General features: G+C 31.8%; 1 protein-coding gene across 2 annotated transcripts; it reads right to left on the bottom strand.

Annotated features, from left to right (window-relative positions):
* Nucleotides 1–303: 303 nt before the first annotated feature.
* On the bottom strand, nucleotides 304–3,769 carry LOC122579001 (flavin-containing monooxygenase FMO GS-OX-like 4). Of its 2 annotated transcripts, none has more exons than XM_043751082.1 (7): nucleotides 3,186–3,769; nucleotides 2,511–2,581; nucleotides 2,228–2,380; nucleotides 2,008–2,090; nucleotides 1,642–1,777; nucleotides 1,380–1,553; nucleotides 304–670 (listed from the first exon to the last, which is right to left on the bottom strand). In XM_043751082.1, exons 1-7 carry the CDS (start codon nucleotides 3,733–3,735, stop codon nucleotides 449–451), a joined length of 1,389 nt encoding a protein of 462 aa, XP_043607017.1. In that variant the 5' UTR covers nucleotides 3,736–3,769; the 3' UTR covers nucleotides 304–448. The 2 variants fall into 2 exon arrangements, with proteins under 2 accessions (XP_043607017.1, XP_043607025.1); XM_043751090.1 differs by lacking the exon at nucleotides 304–670 and adding an exon at nucleotides 677–804.
* Between the last annotated feature and the right edge of the window lie 17,589 nt (nucleotides 3,770–21,358).

Raw genomic sequence — 21,358 nt, 5'->3', positions numbered from 1 at the left:
GTCTCATGAAGCAATAAGCAGTTATAATAACCTCCCCTCATAGTTATTTTAACTACAATCGATTATAAGTAGTTCAATAAAAATCTTTCGAATTATATTACGCGTGGAGTAATTTCTTATATCTTTACTATCTATCCTATTCTCCCATGGTAAAGTTTGAATCAAAAGTAAAACCAACATTTTATAAACTTATACCAGAACAGTAAATTTCATGATACAAATTGAAAGCACATATTGACCAATTAAATCGCCTTAAGAACAACCACCACCACAAGTCTGAGTTTTTGCCAAAGACGACACGAGTTGAACAACACATTTTGTAAATATTACACTTTTCAGATAATGAATCAAATATCTGATTTAGTACATGTAAAGATGATCATTAGACCATCATGTATAAAGCAAGCAATGGCTTTTTTAATAGGTAAGAACAAACCAAAAAAAAAAATCACATATTGAAGTTTTGTAGTTGACAAGATATGTGTTTATAGGATATTTGCTTTGCGAAATCTTGATGCGCTTGCAACACCAAATCTTCATCTTCCCATTCTTCGCGATAAGTCTCAGGTCGTACTCTTTTGATTAAAGAAGCCTCTTGATACATTTTCTTTCTCCATTCTTCCGTTTTTGGGCACCCACATTGTGTGGCAAGCCAGTCGTTGTACTCAAACTGTAGAAATTAGCACCCCATTATCAAAACTATGGAAGGGATACAGTTTGACTTCAAAAGTCCGGGCTAAAGTTGAACTGAAACTTGATCCGATTTGTTCATATCAACTAGGAAAGATCATAGAGCTAATTGACCTATTTATTGTATACGAAATGTTATGATATAAGAATGTAAGTGGTGAAATACTAACTAGTTTGAATATGAAAATTAATAATATGCGACTTAAAAGGAAATATTCAACTCTTGTTTGTGGACATAGAGTAGATGATGTTTCTTGGTTATCAAACTAAAGTCTTAGATAAAGGTTCAGTTCAGTCAAATTTTAGACCAGTATCAAGGGTTCATAACCGATATCTGGGAGGGAAGCCTTCCCATCTTGTTATGTATAATTTTCTTTTATGTAAAGAGCCTCCAAAAATAACTTCTTGAAATACATTAGATAACACTGATAGTCTATGTAATCATATTTTAGTCTATGTAATCATATTTAACGCGTTAATTCTTCATTAGGAAAGGATAAAAAGTGTATGTGCCTCAACCTAACCTAATCTAGCCTAAGCCATACTACTGGGATCACCGTTTAGGACCCGAACACATCTTGATAAGTCAACGGAAACACCAGTTTTAGCACCTCTATTGAGAATTAACCTACATATAATTGCATAACAAATTATATGGATCCAGCCATCCAGGGGTAGACAAATCTTACCTGATAGTCCGCCATATTATGGGTATATCGTTTTGGGACACCAGATGCTTGCAAAGACGAGTAAAATGCTTCAACATCTTTCATCATCTCGTCTGGGGAAGGTAGTGAAATTCGACCTGATAAAATACCTGATATCCACTCACATTGTAATTCAAATTGCGGGAATGGAATAATCTGTATATGTTATTCATAAAGGAAATGGATAAGTTGGAAGGGAATTTGAAGCCAGATGAATGAATACGTCTACAAATGTGAATATAACCTTCCATGGCAACCCGACAAAAGAAAGCCAAGGGGCTAATGATGGTGGGAAGACGTGCTTATATAGCGGCCCCACTCGATTGTCATCAACACTAACTATACCCTCGGTATCAAGAAACCGGAAATGATACTTGTACCTGAAAAGACAAAAATGATAAAATTGTATATGTTCAAGTATCAAGATAACTAAGACCCACAGTAACACATGATCTTCTTTACATTATTAAAAGAAATAAATACCCACAAACAAAACTGGTAAATTGCTAAAACAGATACATTCAAAGTTATCCCCATATCTGATAAAATGGAGCCACTAATACATGTATTCCCATAAAATGAAAATGTAAAACAAGTAGGAGACACTCACCCCGTGCAATGTAGAATAATGTCAGCGGAAACCATGACACCGCTTGGAAATGAAATAGTACCATCTTCATGAGCACTTTCAATCTGCATTACATTACTTGGTGTCAGCATTCCCCGTCAACTGAAATATCCTGCAACGAAAATTTCTAAAACCCCTTTTATCGTATCATGGGTGTAACTATTCATACAAAAATGAGCGCAATATTTGAAGTTATGAATACCATAGGACGAAGCCATATGTTGTCATATCCAGGTAGCTTTGCAATTTCTTCACTGGAGGTCGACCGAGATGCTATGTGGACTTCCTTGGCAACACCTGCAATCTCTCTAGAGATATCAACTGCACTTGCTGAACTCCCTATGAGTACCACAACCTGTTGAACCAGTCAAATGGAAAAAAGAAAACATATTTAGCAGCAAAAAATACGAGACAAACTGTTTATAAGCCAAATCCTATTCTATTAAGAGCATACATAATTAAGAAAGAAACAATAACTATAGTACCTGATTTCTGAAGGGATCAGGGACACGGTAATTGTGACTATGAATTTGCTTTCCTGGCCACCGATCAATACCTAAAAATTCACATTAAACAAGTGATAGCCCCTTACACAAACTCTAAGAGGGGTTTGGGGTTGCATATTTGAAAGTATTTATCGCATTTAAAATAAAAATCTCCTTAAAGCTTTCAGAATGCGCTATTTTTCTTCTCAAATTAAGCTAAAAATATAAGTTAGTTTATCTATCCAATCGTTTATAATTGCTTTATAGCTTTAAAAAAACACAATAAGCTATAACCCTAAGCACTTAAAATAAGCAATAAGAACAAATTCATATATTCATTATAACTTTACTAGTTCTCTCTTTTACCTTGATCTCCTTATGAAATGTTCTAGGAATTTTGGTTCACTACTTTACTTTAATATCGAATCAAATCAAAAATTAAGTAAACCAGTACTAACTAACTAATCAAAAACTAACAACTTTATATATAAAAAAATATATATATATATTCACTTAAAATAAAATATGATCAGAGTTATCAAGAGTACCCGGAATATGAAAATTTCATAACCAATTAACACTTTATAACCATAAAAACTAACAACTTTATATATAAAAATATATATATATATTCACTTAAAACAAATTAAATATGATCAGAGTTATCAAGAGTACCCGGAATATGAGCAATTCGGGGCTCCGAATAATGGCCATTACAAACAACAACAGCATCAAAACCTTCACAAACAACATTATCTTTTTTATCACCGCTAATCTTTCTTGATCTTACTTCCCATTTCCCATTTCCATCTCGCCAAACCCGAGTCACCTCCGTTTCAAACCGAACCAACTCACTGAGTCCGAACTCGTTAGCATAGTCTTTCAAATACTCTAAAACCTCACCATGACCCGGATACCTTCTCGGGTCTCTTTGACTTTGACCCATTTTCTTAGCAACAAACGGGTACTCCCTGAAGCTCATTGCTTCTCGGGGCAAGTTGGTCCGGAGAGAAGCGTATAGGCTGGAATGGATAATGGGTCGGTTTGGGTCGAGACCAAGTGGGTCGGGTTCGGTGGTCGGTGTGTATATCCAAGTTCCACCAAGCTGGCGTTGTTTCTCGAAGACGACGACGGTGTGGCCTTCTTTATGGAGGTGACGGGCGGCTGCTAGTCCGGCTGCTCCGGCGCCGATGACAGCGACGTTGAAGGCGGTGATGGGAGACATGGTAGGTATAGTATCTGTGAGTTATGGATTAACGTCTCTATCTAATACTTCTAATACTAAATTATAAAAGAGGACGACTTTTTTTTTTTTTTTAATTCTCAAAAAATAATTGAAATACCTATATTATCTCTCTTTTTTATTCACTAATTTAAATATCTCTATCTAATATACCTATAATACCCTTAAATCTTAACTATTTATTTTTTTTTCTCTTCTCAAATCTCAATCACTCATTTTTTCTCTCTCCTCCATAAATCATTTTATTCCTCTAATTTATTCAAGATCTTTTATCTCAAAAACCGTACATCGATAAACTATAAAAATTGTATGGGTGTTCTTAAAATTTCGTGCTCTTTCATTAGAGATGTCGTTCGATATACCTTTGACGAATTTTCAAATTCGAGGGCGTACGACTAAGATATTTGGCTATCATACTCTATGCCTTATCACATCCTATTACCTACCACCCCACCATCTCACCGCTGCAACGCGCGGGCACTATCTATCGTTTTATATAAAACGAGATGGGTATCGCTATTGCGGCGGAGGCGGTGGCATGATGCGTTTATTAATCTAAAAAAAAGTAAGGGAGGTTAAGATGTAGACAGAACTTACCTCTACCTAGGTAGAGATGCTGCTTCCAGTTTCTACCTAAATGGTAGAAAAGGCCCTCCAACCTTTGCATGGGATAAAGATCGAACCCATGACCTCTGTCTCTAGAGGCATGGGTGTTTACCACTGATCCAACCATGCTGCTTATAGTAATGATGTAAATGGTAGTGTAGTTATTTTATGGTTATGTATCTTTTGTAAATAATGGTAGTGTAATTATTTTATGGTTAAGGGATGTATCTTTTGTAAATAAATTTATTAAGAGTATTATAGAGATATTAAGTGAAAAAATTTAAATTAATGAATAAAGTAGAGATAGTTTGAATAAATATGGTTGATATATATTCGATACGAGCATAGTGCCCGCACGTTGCGACGAATAGAAGGTGAGGACAATATAAAAGGGAGGCGGTGATGGAGATCGAGGGAGGTGGTGGAGAAGGAGGGCGGTGACAGAGAGTGATTAAAGATCGATGAAAGTGTATAATGATTAGAGAAAATGGGGAGATGATGATATACAAGGGTTTTATGTTTAAGTAGGGGTATTTTGATAAGAAAAAATATGCTTAATCTTTTAATAAGGGGTATATGAGGGTTTTATGTTTAAGTGAGATATAAAGGGTATTGTGGGAATACTAAAAAGTGCTTAATTTCTAAAAATAAGAAAGCCAATATGCTTGATAGAGAAGTATAGAAATAGAGTGTAAGTAGAGGGTGTGTTGAAAATTAAGAGTATTTTGGGTATTTAAAGATAGAAAGTTGAAAAGATAGAGAGGTAATTTGTTTTATAATGAAATATAGACAGACTAGATTAATCCCACATGTTGTCGTAAAAATTTATATAATAGGTGTATAATGCATTATATATTTAAAAGCATAAAATTATAATATTATATCAACTATGTATTTAAATTTATATTTATTTATTAATTAATTAAAGTGTATAAAGTATAAGTAGTTAAAATATTCACATGAGTTCAATTTTAATGCATAAGTCATAAACCAAAAAGACTAATTCCCAAAGTTATTATCTAAAGTAATAATTAGATATAATTTGTATCAAATTATTTTAGCACTGAATTAAATATGATATAGTGATTTTATTTTTATTTTTATTGAATTTAATAGTTAGTAGTTTTTATCATTTGAATTTCAAAAGATCTTATTATATCTTTAGATATTAATTAAAAAATCTTATTTCTTACTCAATTTAAATATATAATTAATTTTCTTTTAAATAAATACGCAACAAAGTTTAAAATTTGAAAGTTTTTTTCATTATATAATACTTAAATCATAGATTTAAGTAAGTATTTTTCTTGAATAATATCGCAAAAATATTAAAAGAAGAAATATTAACAAATAAACAAAAAAAAAACTTAGTTGACACACAAGTCTTAAGCTTCATTAGTTTTAAATTATCCATATTAAATATAAAAAGATTCAATAAAAATTCATATCAAATATAAAAAGATTAAATAAATTAAAATACTACTATAAGATAAGTACAAAATTTATTTTAAGAATTAATTATCTACTTGGCATGAAAAATATATAAAATATTTATAAAAATTATAGATTATCAAAAATCTTATTTGTCATTTTAATAAATATGTCACATATGATTTTTGTTATATAGAAAGATACAATACAAAAATGAAGATGTTTGGTTTGTATGTATATAAAGAAAAAAAAAATTAAAGTATAAATTGATACTAGATTATAACCCGTGTAAAAGGGAAGAACCATATAAAAAATACATACATTTATACATAAAAAACTGACATAATAATAAAATAAAAAAACACAAAAGGTTTAAATAATTGGAAGAATGAATAATAAATAAAAACAATTACACAAACGAACAATAAAAACATAAATACCTTTCTATATCTTCATTTGTTTTGACAAAACTACAAATCGGACAATTTGAAAGTGTAATTAATATTGTGTTTTAGTTTAAGCAAATTAATTGAAGTTGGAAGACTAATATCATTTTTTAAAAAAGTTTAGTCAATGATGATGTAAACAATATGATCTAAAGGTGAAAAATAAAGATGAAAATTTAATGGAGAGTAAAGATTATTTCATATTGTTATTTAAAGTTTCTCTTTTAATATATATTAAAGATTAATAAATATCAATAAATTTTAAAGGTAAAGTTTATAACTAGATTAGTTAACTTTTAAATGGTAAAAGAAATATTACGCATATTAAAATTATATTAAACATGTATTTATAAAGATAATGGATAAAGTTTTTTTAAATATAAAAACAGTAGTCCTTCTAATACACTTAGGTTTAATTATAACATGTATCAAAAGTCGGTATAATCTTTTATTATACTAAAACACAGTTAATCTAATAACTTATCGACCAATCACAACTCTTGATTTTTTTAAGTTGACTTTTGTTTTCAATTTTGACTTTAATTTACATTTTTTTTGTTTTTCATCACAAATTTACACTTTTTACCCAAAAAGTTTAATATAATAAATAAATAATAATAGTTAAAATATATCCAATAGAATTATAACTAATATTTATCCAATAAAATAATAACTAATATATATTCAATAGTATGTTCTATCATGTAAAAATAAAATTAACTAATTAAAAATAAATAAATAAAATTTAATATAAATATATTAAGATTTTAAAATTAAACAAATTCGATAAACATATTTTTAAAAAATATTTCAATATAAAACTCAAAGTGTTGATATACAGATCAATTTTTTATTATTTAAAATAATATATTAAATGTTAAACTACAATAAATTAACATCCAATATTGATAACGTCATAAGCCTCGTGTATTAGATACGAGCCTAAAATCTAGTAAATATACAAAACGAAGTTAAAGAATATAATGCAAGCTTTGTTTACTTATTTCTACTTAAACTAAGGGCATCCACAATGGTCATTTTTGAAAAGCTTTTTTTAAATAAAAAAAAGGTGTAAGAATATGTAAGAGCTTTATAAAAAAAAAAGCTTTTGATTGCAATGATAAAAAGCTTTTAAAAGCTTAAAATAAATAAAATAATAATTTTTTAGATTGAAGAATTGTTGAAAAGCTTGATATCCACTAACCTATAGGCTTCTATTTAAACCTATTCATGTACTATAATATTTGATTAATTTCAAGTTTTTGAAAGCATTTTATCATTGGAGGTAAAGGTTTTTTTAAAAAAACCTCTTACATATTCTTACACTATTTTTTACAAAAAAGCTTTTAATAACCTCCCATTGGAAATGCTCTTAATAATAATAAGAGTAAATTACATTTTTCGTCCATGAAGTTGACACGTTTTTCACTTTTCATCCCTAAAGTTTAAAAATTACAATTTTAACCTTAAACTTGGCCAATTTTTTCAATAATCTTCCTTTGGCCATACGGTGTTAAAAGATGGCCGTTGATGAACGCTCGTGCCAAACATGTGAGGGTAGAATGGTCTTTTTCCCTTAACAACATCCTAATATACTGAGTGAATCACAATTTTCGCTCCTCATGTTTTCATGCCTTTCACTTTCAATCTTTTCATCTTCTCCCTCATCCAACCACACAAACCCAGATTCATATCATATACAAAACACTTATTTCCCAAATCTAACTATGTCTTTATCTAGATGCTCACTATATATTTATACATATTATTATTCATAAAATTGATTAAAATGATATCGACTTCACTAAACTCAGGCCATAACCGCCACCCGCCACCACATAGATCTTGAAAATATACAGATCCTGAAACAAAATCAAACAAAAGCAACAAAAATGGTGATGATGGAAGAGCACAATGTGCGAGACGACGGTGAAGATAGGGTGGACAGAGGTGAAAATGTTGACGGTTATTGAAGCATAATTCACAACCATAATCCACGTTCATGAAAACCCAAAAAATTGAAAATGTAAGTCGCTGCCGAAAAACTGACCATTGCCGGAAAACTCTCACATGATGGATCTGGCTACTTATACCTCTGTCTGAAATGGAAATGGCCATATGAATCCCATTGTTATGGTTGTGATTTCGAAAAGATAATACAGAAAAAGACGGGATCGCCACTTACCCCAACCATGATTATTCCGGCTGACTTATATATGGGTGGTGTGGCTGATGATTGTGGCAGCGATCTGGAGTTAGGGTTGACGACTTTACGGTCAGATCTGCCGCGGGGAAGAAGGGTTGCGATGGTATTCGTTATATATATATATATATATATATATACTATTTGTACTATGATTTTGTTTTCGTTTAATATGCATCATGGTATTCAATGAATTTTGTATTGTGGTGTTTTGGTGTTATCTTCTTATACGAATGGGACAATAAGAATTTTTAAATAGTTTGATGATGATTATGAAGTATTCCATTCATGGAGAATTTTGATTTTCTAAATGATCGGATTTTTCGATGAAGAGATCCAGGATGTGGGGTTTTTCAAAATACAATGGGTGGTGATGATGATGTTTGTATGGTTGTCACTACATATCATTAACAAATTTTTATTATTTTTTCTTAAGGGGGAAAGACCATTCTACCCTCACGTGTTTTGCACATGCACAAGTTAACGGCCATTTTTTAACACCGTATGGCCAAAGGATGATTATTAAAAAAATTGGCTAAGTTTAAGGTCAAAACTGTAATTTTTAAACTTTAAGGATGAAAAATGAAAAACGTGCCAACTTCAAGAATGAAAAATGTAATTTACTCTAATAATAATCAACTTCGATCGATTAAAGGTATCGTGTAACTTCTCAAACCATATTAAACGCAGCCACACGTACCCCACTTAGCCACCATTGCCGATCTCAGCATCTCGCTACGTACGTCAACTTCCACACCAAGCTACCCCACCCACCCTTTTCCATCAACGTAGGGTCCTCCGCTTGGGGCTACATATATTTATGGCACCAAGTTAAATGAAACAAAAGTAAAAGATACGAGTAATATACTTTTCAGATTTTATATCACAACAAATGAACATAGCATTTTTATTTTAAATTATCTTAAAATGGATATTGTATCTATGCTTCATTTGACTTGGATCGTGGTAATCAGCTTATTGTGTACAATTATGAATTTTGATAACTTATGTTTTGAGGAAGAGGCTAACGTGCATATATATAAGAAACTCAAGTTGTTATTCTAAAATATGAAAATGAGCGTGTATAATTTATATTAAGCTGATAAGTTTATTGTTTATAATTTATAAGCTGTTTGGTAATAACTATGACATCCATCACCAAAACCAGTAATTTATTATAATCTTTAACTTGAATTTTTAATTTCTTAACTAGTCAATGTGTCTACATAGTATAACAAGTATAGAGATGTTGTGATCAAGCCAATTTGTGATTCCTATTACTTAAATTACAACAGTTTAGGATTTAGTCACTCTATCTTCCTAAATTTAGACAGTTATAATTATTTTGTTGATATTTAGACATATAGTTATATATCATATTCATTTTTAGATATCGATAAATTTCTATCACGATAATTAAGCAAATGAATGAAATAGCCAAATTACCTGATGAAACAAATATTTAAATATCAAAATTATATAACAAAATATATCTAACCAACAAAAAAAAAACTAGAATTTGAGTTTGACATGGAGATGTCCTCCTAGCTTTAGTCGGCCGATAATGGGATTTGATATCCCATACAAAGATTAATTTATGTTGACAAAGAAAAAACCCATCAAATCCTAATTGTAGATAAATCTACATAAGTTAGCATCAAAATATATAAACCCTTTGGTACTCTTTGAAATCACGGCCAAAACCAAATTAGATAACACGTAACAAATTTCATTCTTCTGAAGCATTTGATCAAGCTAAGCACATCACCTCAAAATCAAATTCTAATCATCACTTTGAGCAATTCTTGGTGAGTTTAAATAATTTTTCGCTACGGTTTAATAGGTTTTTATCATATAAATGTTATAGTTAAAATTCTTATAGAATTATATTATATTTTGTCAAGGTACCTAAAGAGTGATCATCAATCTTGGGATAAATTACTTGATATCCTTTTCAAATATATAAATATATCTCTATACTTATTGATCTTATATTATAAGTAACTTATTTGATGAATATATATTATGGCAAAATTTATAATAACTAATGAAAGTTTTTCTTAAGGCTAAATCAAAAGCTTGAAGTATTGATTACACTAATTAAAAGTTTACGTATTAATTTTAGTGTATTAATTAATATAATATAAGAAATCTAATTATGAACACATGGAAATCATAGTAACAGATTTATATAGGTGTTGGAAAGATTTAAAAGTTTATATACAAATATTTAGTTGTAATAGTCTTTAAAACAGTAAGTTTGAGTTATTTCAGAATCTGGACAGATTCAGTTTATTAACTTTGGAATGTCATATCTTGGTCATGGAAGATGGTTAAGTCACGTTATTGGTGTCTAAAATTAAGTTCAGGAAGTTTACTTTCTGGTGGAATGGGTTTCGTGTCAAAATATGAAGTTTAAGTTCATCAAACGAATTTTATAGCAAAACTGCTCATAGCTGGATTTCCGAACAGATTTGAGTTGACTTCAAATAATCATAAATTGGTAAATTTAAAGATCTGGAAGTTTTTGTTCCTTCAAGAACGTGTTTAAGATCTCAGAAGTTGATAGCAAAAAGAATTGATTTTTTTGAAGCTTTAAAAGTCTTTAACTTTTATAAAACTTTTTTGTGCGCAAACAGTGACTTTTCTTACTAGTCTGTAATTATCGAATTTTTAAAAAATAGTTAAAGTACAAAATAAATTCTATAAAAACCTCATGTAAGAATCTAACACATAAAGGTTACAGTGATAAAAATTTAAGGTCTTGGTTAGTTCGTGTGATCCAGAATAAAAATTGATAAAGTTACTAAAAATTTCAGTGAATATGAGCTTGTAGAATTTAATCATAAATCATTAAAACAAATATTCCATATTAAGTTATGTGACTTGTAACTTAATGATATATGACAAATCAGTTGTGAATATTTTGAAAGTAGCCATATGTGTATTTCATCAAATATGAGTTACAATGGACGGTTATTGACCATGTCCAAAATTGTAACTTGTTCATATATATGTTGTGTAGGTTATAGTGACCTTTCTGGACTTTGCACAACTACTTGCTTGTTGAGGTGAGTTTCGTGGCCCCTTTTTATTTTATTTCTTTGGGTGAAAATGATGCTCAAAACACTTTTCATTTCTTTCACTAGTTGTGCCAAAACTTGTTTGTTTTATTGGACAAATACGTGTAATTATGAAATGTGTATGCTAGCTTTGCTTGTGTTGATTTCTATGATGCAATAGACATCTGTCGATATTTATTGAAGACTATTTACGGCAATAGATGTCTGTCTATATCTATTGAAGACTATTTACGGATAACAGTGATAACTATTAACCAACTTTATACTCCAGCTCGTAGTTTGTTGGTATACAATGTGTGATTGAGTTATTGGTAGGCAATGTGTGATTGAGTTGCTGGCAGGAGTGATGAGGTTGTGTTGTTGGAAAACTATGATGACATTGATCAGTATTTGGTATGCATACATGCTACTACATGTTTATATTTACACTATTGTCCAAACTGCTTATATCATTGCACAACAAATTCATTTGTATTACTTTAAACCTACGAACTCACCAACATTATGTTGACACTTTCGAGCATTCATTTTCAGGTAATAACAATGCTTAAGGAGACTGAGCATAAGGACTTTAGGAAGACTAATAAAAAGATCCTTCATGGACTCCTAGTTTGCATTTGAACATTGAACTCTATTTACTATTTTCTACATCTTTTTCTATCTGAGGCGTGTTGCCTAGACTTATCCCGCTTGTGGGAAACAAATTTGTTTGGATTTCATTTAGTATGACTCTATTATAAATTCCATGTGCTATGCTATATCTTTTCGTCATATCCTACGATTCCGCCTAAGGTGGAGTGTGACAATAACAACCTTTAACTATTAATAATAAGAATCATATTATATATTAATTGCATAGGGGATTTTCTTCTATGTGAAAAATAATATTAGAACAAATTTTCTATAAGATTATAAACTTATACATCATTAATATTCATGAAAAAGCACCATAAAACTCGATCAAGTTTTGAACCCTAGTTTGTAGATAAAAACATTCATGATTCCACACTAGTTCCCAAACAATTGTAAGTCGATTTACGTCTTTTTTTTAACACGAGTTATTAGTTAGTAGTAAGCGTACGAGACACCACAATGACATCCAATTCGGCCGTATGGGGAGCTCAAACCACGTATGCTTGAGATGAAACCCGGGACTTTCGAACCCTCCTCCTTCTAATAATCCACTCCTACAAATGTAAAAAGTGATATTCGAACCTGATGTATTTCCGAAATGTCTAAGACCATGATTTATTTCTTATTGGCGATAATAAATACACTTGACATATCAACTACCAATAGATGGATTGATAATTGGAAAAGTTGAGAGTTTAAGGTCTTGAGTTCAATGTGAGCCCAACTTAAGTGGAGTTATTGCATAAATCAGCGGCTACCCAAACAACCACACCACCAATGGCACTAAATTAGGAGCATTGAGGAACAAACTGCCAACCGCCACCAACACCTTGACCCACTGCTACCACTTTTTGTGTGTCGGAGTTATAGATTTAGATCAGAGACATATACATATATGTATAATGTATGTATAAACATATATCAAAGATATAGATTGGAGAGTATGGGTAGCTTTGATTTTAGAAATCAGTTTTTGGGGAAGGAAGTAACAAAGACAATGGTTTTGAAATGAATGAAGTTCATGAATGTGGGGTTGAGATGTGTGTATGTATATTATAAATATGGCTTTTTCTTTTGTTTTTTAGTTTTCTTATTTTTAATTTACTTTTGGTCCATGAATAATCAAAAAGACAAAAATAACCATCACATGACTAGCACATGATAGGTTTTTGAACGGACATTAGTAATCAGGACCAAAAGGGTTGACAGAGCAAAGTTTTTTGGACTAAAACTGTAATTTTTAAAAGTTAAGGACGAAAGCTGTAAATGACGGTACTCGACAGAGTCGATTTCTATAATTAACTCTATATATTAATTGCATAAGGGATTTTCTTCTACGTGAAGTATAATATTGGAACAAATTTTCTATAAGATTGTAAACTTATGCACCATTAATATTCATGAAAAAAGCACCATAAAACCCGATCAAGATTTGAACCCTAGTTTGTAGGTAAAAACATTCATGATTCCACACTAGTTCCCAAACAATTGTAAGCGTTTAAGACACCACAGTGACATCCAATTGGGTCGTATGCGGAGCTCGAACCACACATGCCTGGGATAAAACCCAGGACTTTCGAACCCCCCATCCTCCCAATAATCCACTTCTACAAATGTAGGAAGCGAGATTCGAACCCCCTGGTGGATTTTTCCAATGTTTTAGACCACAATTTATGAATTATATATTAAAAAGCATAAAATTATAATATTTATGGAAATTGAAACTATAAGGTCTTGAGTCCAATATGAGTAAATTGTTCATTGGGCTGGAGATAGGGGTTGGATGTATGAAAATGAACTTAAATTCACTGTTAAAAAAACAAACTTTGTTCATGTTTAAATTTGACTAATATTTACCTTTTTGTCAAGTTCTTTTTACTCGACTTAAATGAACCAAACGGAACATGTACGAACCTTTGTTCATGTTAGTTGGTTTATTTAAAAGGCATCATTCACAAATATACAAACAAACTCGTTTATTAAAGAATAGGTTCTACATGTTCATCCGTTTTTGTTTATGAGTAAAGACAAAACTAAAATAAAAGTGAAAGAACATGTAATAAGAAATACTATTATACAATTCAACATCCAACGTTTATTAAATTTATATATATATAGAGAGAGAGACAGAGAATGTGTTTTCTTATTTTAAGAACCATTTTTTTAAAAAACCATGAGAATTCTTAAAATATATATTTGTTAACATGTTTTTTTTTTCCATTCATATGTGAAATAATATAAAAATATATGTTGTACAAAAAACTTTTTTAAGAAACCTTCAAAATAGCCTTTTGTAAACTTGTGAATGAACTTGTTCACGTTTTTTGTTCACATGTGATAAACGACTATATATAAGGTTTTGAAAAAAAAAATATTTTTATAACATATGTTTTTATGACGTTTCACATGTGAATGAACGAAAAAAACAAGTGATCCAATATGAAATTTAGGAGTTCTTACGGTTCTTACAAAAAAATGGGTTCTCAAAATAAGGGTCTCATATATATATATATATATAAACATTTAAAAAAGTATAAAAAGTACAAGGTTCTTCCTCCTTTTTCTTGTAACACCCCGAGCTAGGGCTCGAAATATTACGGAAATTATATAGCACACGGTGGAATTATCGTAGAACATAAACTACATGAAAATAAAGGATTCGGTGAATCCAAGCCAACATTTAAGGTGCAAGATACAAAGTAAACAAGAAGTCATTACAACTAATTTCATGAATACTAAACAAGAACCCTAAATGGACAACGGATCACGGATCCATGGGAGTCCCAATCCAAGCTCAAGCAGAAACGACAAGTAGCCAATCAATACTCCAACTTCACATGAATACCTGAAAAGTGCACTAAACAAAGTCAACACTAGGTTGGTGAGTTCGTAGCGATGGATCACAAGGAGCCATCGACAATAATCACAATACATATAAGGAAGATCAAGCATACAAGCAGCCTTCACGTACCACACTATTAACCCATCATGATTTCACAATATAAACAAGCGTGTGGTGGTAAACACATAATATGCCAATGCCAAATAGGAATCGTATGCATGTCAAAGTCATAATGCGTATGATATGCATGCCAATGTCGAATGCGTATGATATGCATGCCAAAATCCAAAGTACTCGTAGAGTGGCCTTACGGTTCAACAACCTGCCTTTAGAACCATTACTCGTAGAGTGGCCTTACGGTTCAACAACCTGCCTTTAGAACCATTAACAACCAACCAATGCATCCCAAATGCATTTCCCCAAACCGCCCCAAACCTTGGTTTAGCACAAAGTCCCACAAACTAGCCAATATCCATATCGAAGCTTAAGTGTGTTGCCTCTATCACAATTCCATCAATAATCATCCATCAATCCAACCAACCGAAACCATGCGTACATACACTTAGGAGGATTCTACTTCCAACGAGTTCTCGATGCTTATATATAGGGTCACCCGCAGCCTTCCCACCACATACCAAACTCTTTGAAAGTATAATCGACATCCATGTATGCACAACTATCCTAATAACTACTATAATCCAATCATATGCATAATCAATCAATCAATTCATCAAACAATCCATAATTCAATCCACAATTCAATCAACATTTAATCACACAATATTTAATCATAACAAGTGCAAATAAATTAATTAGAACCATCAAACCATTTATAAATCAATCAAACAAACAAACACGTATGGGTGCACTTTCCAACCCGATTCTCAAGCGAGTAGGGAACTACGGAACTCACCTTGGTTTCCAAGCAAAACGACAAGTTAAATTTGGGTTATAAACGTTCAACGATCACCACGTGTCCACAACCTATCAATGTACATCACATTACAATCAATTCCAACTTTTATAACCTTAACAAGTTGGTCTAGCAAGTTCAAGTTGAGTCACAACCCTACTAACGCTTAAACAACCTTCCCGAGTGTAAATAAGACACTTAGACTCGACATTTTTAGAAATGTAGGAAGATTCATTCCACATAAATGACACCAAAAGAACTAGACTCTCTTAGGATTCCAATGATAGGTCATATGACTCGATTGGACTTACGGATCAAAAGTTATAAGTATATGTGTTTATATATTTTGAGTTAAAATCTCAAGTTTGATTCCAAAAGTGACTCTCGACTTTGAACGAATGGTTTGTCTTGTGTAGGGCACCAATAAGGTCATAAGAGTACATTCCGGAAAGTTCGGGACAATCCTAGGATGTTAGAACTGAAGCTAGGAAAAACTTAAGTGATTGAAGCCCACAACTGTGCCGCAACTTATCACTGCGCCGCAGCAGAAAAACAATTTCATTTAGCTGCGGGGCAGCTTGATTAGCTGCGCCGCAGCCCACCCAGTTCAGCAACATGACGAGCCAAACACCCCAAAAACACCCATTTTCACCCCAAAGTCGACCAAGGAAGATCTATGACTCGATTCCAAGCTTGAATTCACACGTTTGCACATAAACAAACTCAAATGAACATAACCCATACCACAAATCAAACTTATAACATCAAAATCACACCCAAATCATTCTAACCCAAACCAAAACCCTAGATAACCCTAGGTTGAATTTTGACCCGATTTGTGACCCTAATTCGTTTGCAATCAACTAGAAATATGTAAATTAACATGAAATGATGATTTAAGGATGAGTTTCACTTACCAAATCTTCTACCAAAAGCTTGAACCCGAAATTGACCCGAATGGGAGAATCCTTGGACTTCAGAACCCGGATTTTTGATATGATGAAGATGAGATGATGATGAAACTTAATCTTGCATTAATCTAGCTTGAGATACACTAATTGCTGAAGAGAATTTAGAGAGAGAGTGAGATTGTGTGTGTGTGTGTTCTTGAGAGAAAGATAGAGAGAGAAAGAGACGGGGAAATGAAAGGAGTGGTGAAGGTTGAAGGGGGATAAGGGGGATGGGGTTGGGTCACGGGTCTTGGGTCATGGGTTGATCGCTTCACACATTACTAGCTCAAATAAATCATTGCCCTTTTGTCGTCTAAAATTGTACCGTCCAACGAGTGGTCAAGTGACCCATTAAGCGTTTTGCCCATTATTTAATCTCAAATGAGCTAAATCATTCTTTCTTCGAATTTACCAAGCATTTTACATAAAAGTCAAAGTGTCATAATTCGCGGATGTTACATTTCTTCTTTCTTCCTTCCATCTCCGACCACCACCACCACCACCACCATGATCATCTCCAACCACCACCATGATCCTCCGGCGACGGCAACCATCTCCGGCGAGACTTACACATGTTTTTTTAGCATTTTAGGGTTTAAAATTTATAGGTTTTTCCTTCGCGATACAACCACCACCAGCCACCATCATCTCCGACCACACCAACCACGGCGTCAGCGCCGGCAGCAAGGGCTTCTCCCGTACCGTAGTAAACCGTCACCATCTCTTAGATCGTCGCCCATCAAATCCATACGATTCACATATGCGTCCCTTGACGGTCAGTTTGGAATGGATGAGGGCCCCTGGCCCGTACCGTATCCACCTGAAAACGAACATGATTCTCGTCGGAAAGTTAACTTACACATGTGTAATTTAACTTACACATGTGTAAGTCTCGCTGGAGATGATCGCCGTCGCCGGAGGATCATGGTGGTGGTCGGAGATGATCATGGCGGTGGTGGTGGTGGTGGTCGGAGATGGAAAGAAGAAGGAAGTAGAAGGAGGAAAAACCTTGTACTATTTGTACTTTCTTAAATGTTTGTACTGTAAATAACCCACCCCTATATATATATATATAGAAATGAATATTCGCAAACAAATACTCGAACGTTCAAAAACGAATAAGACTTATGATGACGTTTATTCATTTTACTTACGAACAAGTTCCCTTTCTTTATGTTCGTTTAATACCCACACATAAGTACATAACCCCACCTTAATCACATTCACATACTTGAGATTAGGGGTGTTGATGGGTCGGGTTAATTAGGTTTCGGGTTATTTGGTTTGAGTTATTCGGGTTTCAAAGAATTATAAGTTAATCCGTAACTCAAACCAAATAATATTTGGGTTATTTGGGTTTGGGTTGTTTGGGTTCGGGTTTTTTGGATCAGGTTTTGGTTAACCCAAATAAAATGTCATTGAATTTACGTGCATTAGTTACGCAATATTGCAACAATATAATTTCAATTTCAAAAACTTGAATAATAGTGATACTTATATAGACTAAGTTCTTTATTTTCAAATGTGTTGAAACACTTTTGATTATGCGTTTTTTGAATTCTTGAATGAAAAAATGATAATATTATTAGAATAAAAGTCATAGACAAAAAAATAAATTACAAACTATATAAAAATATAGAAACTACTGATATTAAATAAACAAATTTTGACAATATATAATGTGACATCCGTCACCAAAACAGGTACTTTATTATAGCCTCTAACTTAAATTCCTAATTTCTTGACTAGTAAGTCGACGAGAAACAAAAAGAATTTAAATCCCATTTCAACTCATTTATATTCATAACAATAATAATGATAAAACTAGATAATTTAGCATTTTAAGAAGATCAAATTAATACCAACTCAATCTTCTAATTTCTAGCATAACAATTTACGATTGGCAAGGAATCTCAATTCTAATAGAAACCTTATTCATAATAATTTATTAGGTGTAATTATAAACAAAATCAAATACTTATCTCTACACATAAAATATATATGCATCATAATTTATCAAAGGAAAACTCAAAACACACTTTTACTCTTTGTTGTTTCCCTGCCGTCGAAACCAAACACACACCACAAGCACATATTTAAATCATCATCAAGCCAAGCTTTACAACCTTTATCTCAAAGCATTCATCCTAAAGATTTATTGGATATTTAGTAAGTAATCTAATTTTTCATTATGTTTTAAAAGGTTTTCATCATATAAAATCTATGGTAAAATTCTTATAAATTATATTTATTTTATTTTGTCAAGGTATCTAAGGAGTGATCATCAATTTTGGGGTAAATCACTTGTCTTCTCTTTTCACACACACATATATATATAAGCATATCTTTTTATTCATTAATCTTTATTTATAAGTAACCTATTTGATGAATATATATTATGGCAAATTTATAATAATGAATGAAAGTATTTTTTTTTAGGGTTAAATCAAAAACTTGAAGTATAAATCATATTAATGTTAAAAGTTTACGTATTTATTGTAGCATAATAATTAATGTAAATAAAGAAATTCAATTATGAAGGCATGAAAATCATAATAACAGACGTAAATAGGTGTTGGAAAGATTTGAAAGTTTACATATGTATATTAGTTGTAGTAGTCTTTAAAACAGTAAGTTTGAGTTATTTCAGAATCTGGACAGATTCTGTTTGTTAACTTTGAAATGTCGTATCTTGGTCATGGAAGATGGTTAAGTCACGTTTTTGGTGTCTAAAATTAATTTCAGGAAGTCTACTTTCTGGTGGAAGTGGTTTCGTGTCAAAATATGAAGTTTAAGGTTGTCAAACGAATTTTATAACAAAACTGCGCAAAGCTGAGTTTTCAGAACAGATTTAGGTCGACTTCAAATAGTCATATCTTGGTCGATTTTATGAACTGGAAGATTATTTTTTTCCAGAAACATTTTTAAGATGTTAAGAGTGTACAGTAAAAATTTGGATTTTTTTGAAACTTCGAAGGCCCTTAACTTTTATAAAACTTTTCTGTGCGCAAACAGTGAATTTATTAACTAGTCTGTAATTATCGAATTTTTAAAAATAGTTCAAGAACAAAATAAATTCTGTAAAAATTCATTTAAGTATCTAACACATAAAAGTTACTGTGGTAAAAATTTAAGGACTTGGTTAGTTCGGGTGATCTAGAATAAAAATTGTTAAAGTTACCAAAAATTTCAGCGAATAAGAGCTTGTAGAACTAAATCATAAATCATTAAAACAAATACTCTATATTAAGTTATGTGACTTGTAACTTAATAATAGATGACAAATCAGTTGGGAATATTTTGAAAGTAGCCATATATGTATATATCATCAAATACGGGTTACAATGGATGGTTCTTGACCATGTCCATAATTGTAACTTGTTCATATATATGTTGTGTAGATTCTAGCGACCTTGTTGGACTTTGCATAACTACTTGCTTGTTGAGGTGAGTTTCGTGGCCCCTTTTTATTTTATTTGTTTGGGGGAAAATGATGCTCAAAACACTTTTCATTTCTTTAGTAGTTGTGCCAAACTTTTTTGTTTTCTTGGACAAATTCGTGTAATTATGAAATGTGTATGCTAGCTTGTTTGTGTTGATTCCATGATGCAATAGATGTCTGTTGATATCTATTGAAGACTATTTGATATCTATCGACCAACTATATACTACAGCTGGTAGTTGTTGGTATTTAAAGCATGATTGAGTTGTTGGCAGGAGTGATGGGGATTGTGTTGTTGGATAACTATGATGGCATTGATCAGTATTTAGTATGCTACTACATGTTTATATTTACACTATTGTCCAAAACTTGATATATCATGCACAGCAAACTCATTTGTATTCCTTTAAACCTACGAACTCACCAACGTTATGTTGACATTTTCGAGCATTCATTTTCAGGTGATAACAATGCTTAAGAAGATTGAGCTTATGGACTTTAGGAAGACCAATAAAAAGATCCTTCATGGACTCCTAGATTGCATGTGAAACATTGAACACTATTTGCAATTGTTACTTCTTTGCTATTTGAGGCGTGTTGCCTAGACTTTCCGTTTGTGAAAATTACATTTATTTGAATTTCATTTAATATGACTCTATTATAAAGTCCATATGCTATAACTATATCTTTTCGTCATATCCTACGATTCCGCCTAAGGTGGGGTGAGACATATAACTCTTTTTATATTCATATTTTTATCATCTTTTATTAGTGTATTTTTTAACATCCATTATTATTTAACTTTACACGTTTCTGATTTTGTTTATAAATGAAAATTTAATATTCAAATAATATATACTTTAAACAAATTTAATGTGTTATATTAGTGTATATATATATAAACGCATCTTATTTGGTTATTTGGGTTGACCCAAACTATAACATTTTCACCCACAACCCAAACCGATTAAGCTTTAGGTTATTTGGGTTAACCCAAATGACGACCCACAAACCAAATAACCCAACCCGTATCACCCAAACCCATTCGGGTTGGGT

This window comes from Erigeron canadensis, chromosome 1 (assembly GCF_010389155.1).
Source record: "Erigeron canadensis isolate Cc75 chromosome 1, C_canadensis_v1, whole genome shotgun sequence".
In the NCBI taxonomy this organism is placed as follows: Eukaryota; Viridiplantae; Streptophyta; class Magnoliopsida; order Asterales; family Asteraceae; genus Erigeron; species Erigeron canadensis.
The sequence above is the reverse complement of the archived record's forward strand: the minus strand, read 5'-3'. Positions and strand labels throughout refer to the sequence as shown.